The 12,093-nt window shown below is 39.5% G+C and overlaps 1 protein-coding gene across 1 annotated transcript in view; it reads right to left on the bottom strand.

Annotated features, from left to right (window-relative positions):
* The window catches only part of THSD7B (thrombospondin type 1 domain containing 7B), a 296,164-nt gene extending 284,330 nt beyond the window's left edge, over nt 1-11,834 (bottom strand). The window contains exon 1 of the mRNA XM_054177216.1: nt 11,679-11,834. Coding sequence (XP_054033191.1) covers nt 11,679-11,814 — 136 coding nt within the window. The 5' untranslated portion in view covers nt 11,815-11,834. The remainder of the gene's footprint in view (nt 1-11,678) is intronic.
* Between the last annotated feature and the right edge of the window lie 259 nt (nt 11,835-12,093).

Below are 12,093 nucleotides of genomic sequence, written 5' to 3'. Positions count from 1 at the left end.
CACACACACTTTTTCATGTTTGGAGCCAACGCTTAAAGTAAGGTTTTCTTGGCACTTTGCAAAGGAATGCAGAGGACAGAGCATTGATATTTCCTTAAAAGAAAAGTGCAATCAATAATAGTTAAAGCTTGGATAAACCCTTATTGAACTTCTAAAACTTCAAAATGAATAAATGGCCACTACCTGTTAAGCACTGACACAACTTCATGCACTACGAGCTCACTGCTGAGACTGAGCAAAGCTGAATTTGGCAATTCACATCTGCAGCATGACAAATACTCACTTTCAAAATGGTTTAAATCAAGATACAACTATACCTGGGTTATGAAATATTTAATGACAGCTGAAAAGTACATGTACTGAATTAGTTTAATTGAAAATATTGAAACCTTAGGCAAGTTACTGATTCCAGTCATACAGCACACGCATTTAATACACAGAGCTGCAAACAACTTATTGAAATTCATTTTCACTTCCCCTTCAATACAGCACTGCTTTATTAACACAGGCGAGAATATTAAGAGACCGACAATAAAAACTTTACATGAGCACTACCTGATGTGCACCATATTTAATAAAAACTTCTGAAAAGTTCCTGGTGTTTAATCATTGCAGTCTCCTCCTAATCCTTGTCTGTAACAACTCCATTTGTGTATTCCATCCAGGCTGCTGCTTCTAAAAACACGCAGCTAACACACACCAGAATTTATTCAATGTATATACAAAAAAAATAATATATATTTCTATATCCAGTGTCTGCACTGTGAAGATTTTCAATAGCTGGAAGAAAACTGCTTATTTTGCTTAAAAGCAACTGGGTGATATAAATCAACTCAACTAATAGGTCAAAAGATCCTAAAGATGTCACAAGTACTGAATTTATTTTTGTCTTCGGCAGCTGCAAACTTGTGTAATTTATGGTTATAAATGTCATACTGTAGAAAAGTAAAACATGCCTCAAATACAGGTAGATATTTTTAAACTATTGATATTTGAAGGTCTTTGGATCTCAGGGGCGATAGAATAAACACCAGAGGACACCAATCAGCGAAAAAGTTCATGTGGTAACACAATAAACATCAGGCATCCCCTTGCCCTGCATTTAATCATGTGGCTGGCACCACCAGCCATGTTTCATACTTCTGTTGACCTACACAATAGGTCAATAAAATCTTAAGACAGACTTACTAGAGTATCTACCTTATAATTTTTTAAGTATATTGAAAATGTAATGCTTTAAATGTCAAGATTGTTCAGGAAGTCATACAGTATGAACTGTTATTGCACAGGAACAATTTTAAAACTGCTGTTGACCATGCCAAGGATTATGACTCCTTCCACTACTACTCCATTCTCTACATAACTCCAAACTTTTTTTGCAGCTACTTGAGCTGCACTGGTGGCACAAGCCCCTTCTCAAAGGCTTCTGCTGAAAGTTTGACAGCACTAAGAGACACACAGAGCTTTTAAAACCAAATCCCGTGCAACAGAGTGAAAGTGGGGGAAAAACAGATATCAATCAGTGGGCAAAACCAAGCAGCAAATATTCTGGCTGAAGATAAATAACATAGATTTACTGGTCCTTTCCGCAGAAACAGTTGGGAAGCAAGGCGTGCAAGCTGCAGCGCGGCAGCGACATCAGCTCCGCGTGCAAGGCGTTGGGTTGGCTCCTCTTTGAACATACGCCCTTTCAAGTGAAATTAATCACTCTCTTTATCACTCCTGCAGCATCTGGAGCCATAATCATTACCCAACTGCTGAGAAAGAAATGAAACCACTAATCGCACAGGGAGTAGGGTTTAGCGTTCAGAGTAGGAAAGTTTTTATTAAGTTCTCATTTGAAAAGTGATTTTTCATGGCTAGCCTTCCAGGACATGCCACACAAAAGCTGCATATACTTCAGCAACTGTCTACAACTCATCTCCCAGAATACAGAACCAATATATTTGGAACTGCTATAATGAGGTTTTAACATGCTTTTCCCAGTTTAGCACTATAATCCTAAATTGCTCTTCTATTCAATTATGACACAGAGACACATTTAACCATTACCTTTGAAAGGTCTCTGGAAGAAGAAACTGCAGAAGTATACAAAGTGGTAGACACCAGGCAGCGCAATCAAAAGCGAGGACCAGACACTGCCTCTGGATTCACACATCACACTCCTCCTGATCTCAGCAGGAATTCCCTGTGCAAACCAAAGCTTAAATATCCCGAACTACTATATTAAGTGGGCATTTCACCTTATCTATCCATTGAGGGTGATTAAAATAGACCATATGAACACTATGTCCATAATCTGGATTACCATGAAATATTCCCCATCCCTTCTAACTTTTCCATTTCATTTTCCTGGCTTTTACCACTCCTATTCTTTAAAAGAGGAAAGAATACTAGAAAGTCAGGGGTTTGTAAACAAAAGAGAGCAAGCTGATGACAGCAGGACTATTCTCTTACCGACTGGAGGTAAAAATAATACAAATGTAGGGAAATACAGTATCAGTAAGAATATAGAATACATAGAATAAACCAGGTTGGAAGAGACCTTCAAGATCATCACATCCAACCCATCAACCAATCCAACCCACCTAATCAACTAACCCATGGCACCAAGCACCCCATCAAGTCTCCTCTTGAACACCTCCAATGACGGTGACTCCACCACCTCCCGCGGCAGCCCATTCCAATGGGCAATCACTCTCTCTGTGTAGAACTTCTTCCTAACATCCAACCTAAACCTCCCCTGGCGCAGCTTGAGACTGTGTCCTCTTGTTCTGGTACTGGCTGCCTGGGAGAAGAGAGCAACATCCGTCTGTCTACAACCTCCCTTCAGGTAGTTGTAGAGAGTAATAAGGTCACCCATCAGCGGGCAGACTACCCAAAAATCACATCCCTTGAAAGAGTCAGCTGCTTTATCTGCACCCTGAGAAGAACAACATGCTTCTCAGGGGCTTCTAATGCAATTTTGTGTCTCTTCACCCCAAATAATTGTGCTCTACACAAAAGCTGAATAAGAAAGTGATTACCCTTATGCACTGAAATTGTTCGATTAAGTGGCAAAGTGAAACTCCTGTTCTAACTAACTTAAGATATAATGATTAAAAAAATAAACCTGCAGGGTTCTGAACCAGGGCAGCAGAATAATTAAATCCAGTACTCCTGAAACAGGCTGAAAATGTGATCATCCATTTTTAATGCTCCGCCTATACATAACAACAGAAATCTCTCCAACAGCTGCATTCAATTAAAAAAATATTAACCCCAAGGAAAAAGTACAAAACATCCCCATCTGTTTTTCTTGCCACTCACTGCGCTTCTTTTGTGAGTGAAATATGTACAACAATACAATCCAACAAAGTTGAATGAAAAGTACCACAATTCCAATAATAAGCTATCTTTTTTTCCTTTTTTTATTTTTTTTTCTCTAAATGAACAATTTAAAAGAAAGCACTTTTGCAGATTTTCCCCTGTGACCTGCAGCTCTGTTCCCATAGTAACTATTGAGGAAAGAAAAGGATAAGACGCCTAACTTATACTTTTCCCAATACCAACAAAAACCAGGAAAAAAAGCACCTTATTCTCGAAAACTATTATTCTCAGGAAGGAAAGGAGGACATTAAAAGATTAGTGTGAATCTCCTGTGTAATCTAGTTTAAACCACCACCTACTGAACATCTGATGTTGGTTAGACAAAGATATTTGTTAAAGCTTGTAGCCTTTGTGTAAAAGTATACTGAAATACTTTTGTGAGCCCAACAATAACAAAATTGGCAGGCACATACTGTAAAATCTCACACCTGAACTCAGTGAGCACCATCAGAAGTCCACAGCCAAGCTGCTGCTCAGTACTCATCTCAGCTGAGGACCTAGTAGCCTGCCTAATACCTGCAAGCATATAAAGTGCTCATTATAACATACACTTCAGAGTCATTTCTGTTCCTCCTTTTCTTGCCTTTTAAATTTGACTGAGAGTCTGTGCTCCACATATTCCTTGCTGTAGTACTATTTTCTAGGAAAAAATAAATTAGCCAGAGATCCTTTCCTTAAGTGGTGCCACCAAGAACATTTTCACTGGCATGAAGCCCCTGAAGGAAAACAGAGCTAATAAGAAGACATCAAGTTCCATGGCCAAGGAAAACCAGCATCAGTTTAAGCATTTCTGCATCTCTGATTGCTGTTCCAAAACTCTTCAAGGACCAATTCCGATGTCTCTGACACTGGTTAGCATTCTCTGGGCCAACAGGGCAGGTTCTCCAGTCATGTCTCACATGCTTAGCTTTTAGCCCTGCAGGTTAAGCGCGAATCCAGAAGCCACAGCAGACAAGACCCTAGTGGGTAAGCAATAGGCTGCTGTGGCACATTAAACCAACATAACAGCCACCTTCAAGCACCTGAAGGACAGGCCAGGGTGAAAGATGAGCTTCCAGCAAAGAAAAGTTCTTTAGGAGAGAGACTGAGAAACTGTGTACATACGTCCAGTTCTCTGACAAATTCAGCAGTATTTACTGCCTGACGACACAAGGTCTCTACCAACTTTGAACTGTCTCACCCACCTAAGTACTCTTTGTACAGCCACTGCAAAGGGTTAGAAAGTAAGGCAATTGATGCATCTCCACAATTCCAACACAAGCTGGATTCAACTGTTCCAAAAACAAGACCAGATGAGGACACCGTATCAGAACTGCAATGATAAAGGCGAAGAGAAGTAGCAGAAATAGACGCAATAAAATTTATCAGTGTTTGGAATAAAAAGGTGAAAATATGGATAGGAAAGGGTAAGGAATAATAAAAAAGGCAAGTATTCAGCAATCTGAGACAACTGCACTCCTGTCTAAGTAAAAATGAGACTAGTTCAGAGCCTACCCTTAAATCTTCTCAAACAGGAGTGACTGGTATCAGTCAACATATTAAGTTTTATTACCAATGAAATTCTGCAAAACAAATTTCTTTAAAGCTCCAAGAATTACTGGGTTTTTTTTAATCTTAGCAGAAATAAAACTTTAATTTATATTGTTCCATAAAAATGCTCTTTGCAAAGACTTCAGACAAATAAAGAACTTAAGTACACTTACACTTCGATGACGTTTTCAATGACTACTTAATGAAAGCACACCAACAGATTAAAACCAACTGAAGTACTTCAAATTAAACTGCTCATTGCAAAATGTTCAAAAAGAGCACCAGCTATGGGACTCTGATATATTGTAAGCCAGGCACTTCTAATTAAAATTGTAAAATATCAGTGGGTGAAAACTCATCAGTGATTTAATATAATTCTGGAGAGCAATGCGTGGAAAATACTTGGTTTGGCAAACCAGTTCAAAGACCTTATGTTTACTAACAGAATAGAATAGAATAGAATAGACCAGACCAGACCAGACCAGGTTGGAAGAGACCTTCAAGATCATTGCGTCCAACCCATCATCCAACACCACCTAATCAACTAAACCGTGCAACCAAGGACACCATCAAGCCTCCTCCTAAACACCTCCAATGATGCTGACTCCACCACCTCCCCGGGCAGCCCATAGAGAGGGTGACCACCCTCTCTATAACGAATTTCTTCCTAACATCCAGTCTAAACCTCCCCTGGCACCGCTTGAGACTGTGTCCTCTTGTTCTGGTGCTGCTTGCCTGGGAGAAGAGACCAACCCCCACCTGGCTACAACCTCCCTTCAGGTAGTTGTAGACAGCAATAAGGTCTCCCCTGAGCCTCCTCCAGGCTAAGCAACCCCAGCTCCCTCATATAGTTTAGTATACTTAAATTGAAAATACATTAGGAGCAACTACCAAAAGAAGAGTTACTAGTCTAGTCCAGTTCAAGTGCATGTAGAAATAAAGGTGAATAGGTGAATAAAGGTAAAAAGCAAAAAGATGATGATCTTAGCACAACTTTCTAATTGTCAAGCTTATGACAAGAAACATGACAAGTTTTAGAAGGAACTTACTCGATTATTTCCTTTAAATTACTTAATAATTCCTGGTGCTCTGAATATGCAAATACTGCAAAGAATTGATGCAGTCCTAAACTCTTCAGCAAATAGTGAAGAACCACAGAATCATTCAAAGTTTGATTAAATCAAGGCTAATTTTCCAGTCTGAAGTTCAAATGTTTAAAATTCCAGTCACCAGGCCAGCATAAGAATAACTTATTAGAACGATTGCCACAAAATAAAGTTTGGAGATATCAGACAGGAAGAAATATCATAGAATTCCAGATGTCACACAAAGGTAACTACAAAGGACATTTGTACCAAATAAAAAAACCCACCTAGTCTAGGACAGATTATCATTCTTCATCTTGTAGAGCTTTTGGAAAATTATCACTTGTTGCAGAGCAGTCTTTCAGTCTCTTTTCAGGAGGTTTGAGTTCTATTGTCCTTTGAAGATCTGGACCCTTTTTAATGTTTGGTATACACAGGTAAAAGTTTGCCTTTTAAGACATAAGGTCAAACGCACTTCCAAGCCAGCACTTGGCCCTCCTGAAACTGCAATCTTGAGAAAGGGCATTTTATAGAGGTATTATCTGAGAACAGAGAACAAAAGATACTTTTTTTCATCTTAGCTGTAACTGGCTCACCCACATTCACAAGCAGTTCAAAGGTTCCTCCACATTAGAAGTTGTTCTCCAAAAAGTTCATTTCATACCCTTTCCATTAGGATTGTTTCTGAAGATCTGATGATCAAATCCCATTTGTAGGCCTTATTTTAAGAAGGACCTTCAAATATGAGTAATAACTCTGAATTAAAGTTATTTTGTGTTCACCTGGGGCAAGAGAACTTACAGCTCACCACACCTAGCTCCCAGGAATTCACAGAGACCCAGAAGATTAATCGTTTCTTCCTCATGTAGAAATTTCTCTGCTGTGATCAGCTATATTACAAATCTACTTCCCAGTCTGATTTCTCACTTTTGCTGCTCTTCCATTCCTACCAGGGAACCTGTCCCTGCTGGGCTAAATCACCATCCTGATCCATTTTTTGGAGAGAATTACAGATGGAGAACTCACTGGAATACCAGATCTGGGTTTCTAATAATCCCCTTCTTCCCTTTGTTAGTAGACAGCACATTTCTCATGTGAAATAGCATTTTACCATAATTAGAGAGCTATTTTCCTAAAAATCAGAACATTTTGCTTTTCATTCTGTTAGTATTTTGGGGGAAATGGCACATGCACAGTTACTGAGGTGTAGTTTATAAAGGAGCTGAAGATAGCAGCAGTGATGGCAAGATTGCAACCTATCCATGTAGCAACTGCAAGTGTCTTGCAAACGTCTCTGGGAAGGGTTAATTCTCACCATTGGTAATCTGAATTATCACCCCCTCTACTGTAAAATACTCACAGTATTTCCTGTGTTGCCCATACTTTAGACTTAACTTTGATCAACTGGAATCACAGAATGGTCCAGGACAGAAGGGATCTCCGAAGGTCTTCCAGTCCAACCTCCCCCCAGTCAGCAGGGACATCCCCAACTAGATCAGGTTGCCCAGGGCCTCATTTACCCTTACCTTGAATATCTCCAGGGAAGGGGCCTCAACCACCTCTCTGGACAACCTGTGCCGGTGTTGCACCACCCTCATTTTGAAGAACTTCTTCCTGATATCCATCTAAATCTGCTCTTCTCCAGTTTGAAAACATTGCCCCTTGTCCTGGTCTCTCTCCATCCTTCCTATAGCCCCCCTTCAGGTACTGGAAGGCTGCTATCTGGTCTCCCTGAAGCATCCTCTTCTTCAGGCCGAACAACCCCAGTTCCCTCAGCCTGTCCTCATAGCAGAAGTGGTCCAACCCACTGATTGTCTTTGTGGCCCTCCTCTGGACCCTTTCCATCAGGTCCATGTCCTGATGAATCATGCTGTAGATTCATGTGTACACCAATATACTATATAAAAGCTTGAATGGCCATCACTGAAACACAGATGCATTTGCATTACAGAAATTCCAGGCACTTTTAGAACCATTCAAGAGCTGAAGAAAATCAACATGGTGAAATATGCAAATTGCTAACTGTCTACTGCTTTAAACAATATTAATTTACAAGGTTTTAGATCTAATTAAATTTTTCTCAAGATTTTATCACTAAAAATGCTTTGTTAGTAGCAAGTGTTGGAAAATTATTCAGCTATTTGAGGTTGCTGAGTAATTTAATTGATATAATTATTGCTTTCATGTTTAGGCTGGCAGTCATAAAATAAGTGTCTGACAAAGAAGTGTCTTGAAACCAAAAGATACAGTGTACAGATATTTCAACATTAATCTATTATCTCTAGGAACCAAAAGCTAAAAATAAATGTGTTTAAGAAAGGCCACAAATAAGCAAAATGCAAGTGATAGACCTTCAAATAGCTGAGGGAAGAGTGTGTATAATCTATCTCACACTGCCAAGTTCTTACACTTTCAGAAATATAAAGAGCCTGAGATTTTTTTGTAGATGCAGTCATTTCCATACAGTTGCTTTCACCTATACCAAGACCCCCAAGCCCAGCATGAAAATGCATGGGTCTTTATTTGATAAAGCTAAAAAAAGTCTGCTTTATAAACTTCAGTGCTGAGACATTGCTTTTTATTTTTCCCCCATCCATATTAAGGATGCACCTCTGGACTTCTGTGAGCTAGGGAAATTTACCTTAATACATATAAATTAATTTTCTTAAAGTCAGAGCTTTCAGTAGCATAATCTTATTCAATTATAAAGCATGACATCCCAATACAAACCTGAATTTCTCTACAGCAGGTAACTTACCAAGCTTGCAACAGACAAAACACAATTTAAAAGCAAAACAGCTCATCTGCTTTCCCATTAGGGACTGCTCATTTCTCACTGGATTGCTTCATTTAAAAAAAAGACAACAGCTGCAGGTTTGCTTTCTATCAGAATGGATCTGTTCAGTTCTCACATTAAAAGCTACCAATGCATTATTATTGTTACACAAACCACAGATCTCACAAACCAAGGTCGCCAGGACCTACAGTCTAAAGTTCTTTTGTTATTAATATACTGCCACAACATGTTATGTTAACCCTGTTACCCTCTCCAGCTCCACCTGCTCCATTCAAGTTGCCAACCTCTCTCTTCCTAAAACACTTCTCTGTCATCTTTTGAAAGAAAGATGCACCTTTGAGATTGACCATAGCTGAAAAATCATTTCAAGCATGCAGGAGCTAGCTACATATGCCACCCTGACAGCAGACTGCCATTTACACTCTCTTGTAAAGAGATTTCAAGGTCACTGCAATTTCACTTTGGTACACATGCTCCCAGATGCCTCAGAAGTTAATCATAAAATCATAGAATGATTGGTTGGAAGGGACATTAGAGATCATCGACTCCAACCTCCCCACCATAGGCATGGATGTCTCTCGGCTAGGCTCAGCTGTTCAAGGCCTCTCTGGGCAACCCATTCCAGAGTGTCACCAAACGCAATGCATGCACCAGAACTACCCGAAGAAAGTAATTGGTTTATTGCATACACCCTGGCACCCTAGCTCCTTTTAACCAAGATTTTTCCCAAGTATCCATTCAGCCTACTGAGAGAAACCTCAGCTCCTTGTGTTCCTTGAGGCGATTGTAAAAAGGATTCAGGAATTTGCAATGCTGCTGCTTCACTACTACTGCAGAGAAAATAGAGGCTTCAGAAGTGATACTTTTTTTCTTAGCAAAATGAAGTGTTTGGGGTCAATATAGTGCTCACTTCAACCTAGAACTAGATGTAACTTTTATCTAAGTTTCAACAACATATCCCCATAAGAAAGAAAAAGAAAAAAAAAATTGTTTACAAATACAGAAATATTTAACTGGAGGAAAAAAAAAAACCTGTTTTGTTTGTTGTTTTGTTGCTTTTCCCATACAGGACAATGAATTTGGCTCAATCTTACAAGTTATTTTCATTTGGAAAACATTTCACTCAAAGTTGTTTTCTATTTAGAACCATCACCACATAGGCAGAGAAAGTGCATTATTATACTGGTAGCATTTAAGGCTTTTAAAATTACTCTTGAGAGCTCCCACATTTCTAATTCACTGTGGGAGTCACAAGAACTGACAATTTTCTTCTGCTTCTGAGAGGGAGACCTTCACAAGGAGCTCATCACCAGGCTTTCAGAGTATGGTACCCCACGTTCACACAAACCTGTGCACCATCGTTTCTTAGTTACAGAGGCATCTGCCTCAGATGTCTTTGAAGCATCAATACCTCCTCATTGTGAGCTGGAACCATCAAATTAAATTACATTTTTATGACTCCAAATCCACACCCCTAAAGACAGACAGTACAATACACTTCAGAACTGAAGACAGACAGCATTGAAAGGTCTAATTTGTCTTAAGAAAACAACTCTACCTTTCAAAGCTTGTTCAAAAGTTAATCACATTGAATTGGAGACAGACAGTTTATGTTGTTGTTTATTTCCTCTTCATTTTACATGCAAGACATTGTAAAACAGGTCTTTAAAAATACAGTATCAGATTTTATTTAACCAGCACTTCCCCAGCACTCAGCCTCCCATCCCAGCAGCCAGGGTGAGAAGACTGTGTTGATCCTACCAGAAGGACAAAAGTCTTCCCAGAAGGACAGGTACCTTCCCAGAATAGTTGTTTCATTATTCAGCTAATTCAGTCTCTTACCTTCCAAACTACTATAATTTAAAAACAAATAACCAAAACAGCTAAGCAACTCTCCAGAAAAATGGAAGGAAATTATTTTTCCATCAAATTTAATCACTCTGTTGCTCAGTGATAAAAAGGCCACATCTCGAAGGGATCCTGGGCAATAAAACCTCTGGTTCAGTTGCATATTTTTGATGAAGTACTTTGAGTAAATATTTCCCAAATTTGCCAATCTTTCCATTTCACTAAGCATTCTCTGTTTCTGTTGTGCTACAAAACAAGTGGCCAATGTGTCCCAGATTCCCAGATTGCACTGGATTGGAAGGGATCCACATAGGTTATCTTGTCCAACCCTGCCCCGCAGTGAGCAGGAACACCTCCAGCTAGATCAGGCTGCCTGGGGCCACATCGAGTTGATCTTGAATGTCTCCAGGGACGAGGCTTCAACCACACCCCTGGGCAACCTGTGCCATGCTCAGTTTCAGGCATCTATACCATACCATTTCCTGCCTACCTCCTCTCTGTCACCAAGGATCACAGTGCAATGAATGTGCCTTCACAGAAGTTTCCAAACTTTGTGCACACCCTACACTGAACATTCAAACACTGCAGGTATCCAATCTGACTGGTAGACAGAAATCATTCATTAAATGTACCACAGAAATTATAAATAGATCAGCCAAGAGTATGGACTTCTGGCTCAATTCTTCATTAAAGATGCTGGTGTGCCCTCCTCATTCAAACATGAAAATGATTCAATATTACAAAGAGAGCAATACTGGGACGATCTCAGGAGCCAGTAAAAATTTTACTCTTGACTAAAATGCACTAAGGATTCCAGAATCAAACTCCAGAGTCATTCTGGTGCACAACTGTAACAGGTATGAAATTAAACCCCTCTACTTTTCAGTTTAAAAAAAAATAATAAAGACATTATCAGGCTTTTTAATTTATTATTGAGCTAAACCAGCATGAAGAAAGTAAAAGCACTTGACAGTTGAACACAGTCTAGTTGATAAATCTACTAGTAGATAAACCAATCTAGTAGATAAACCAATAAATCTTCTTCCTACCTGTTTTCCAGACAAAATGATGACCTCTTCTGGCTTCCAGATCAGCTGTTTGTAACAAGAAAACAAACAGAAGGAAGGACTTCCCCAGGCTCTGCCATGCCCAATGAGGAGAAACCCAGTTCTGTTGTAGAAGCATAATTCAGATAATTCAGTCTCTTGTCTGCTTTGGTCCTAAAATTAAGGAAAAGAGGAAAAACTTCTTGAAAAACTTAAAGTACCAAGGCAATAGTCTCAGCCTAAGAATAACCTAGTGGTCACTGTGGATTTCAGTGCCTATGGGCCAGATTTGCTGAGGACAAGACTCTTAATAGAGGCTTCACTTGAAGAGAAAAAGGAGAGAGAGAGAAGAGAGGCAATTCTCAGAGGACCTGCAGTTCCATGCTACAAAACCAGTCATCGTAAATGCTTTTAGCAG

This window comes from Dryobates pubescens, chromosome 2 (assembly GCF_014839835.1).
Source record: "Dryobates pubescens isolate bDryPub1 chromosome 2, bDryPub1.pri, whole genome shotgun sequence".
Lineage (NCBI taxonomy): Eukaryota > Metazoa > Chordata > Aves > Piciformes > Picidae > Dryobates > Dryobates pubescens.
This window is presented reverse-complemented; position numbering and strand designations above follow the sequence as displayed.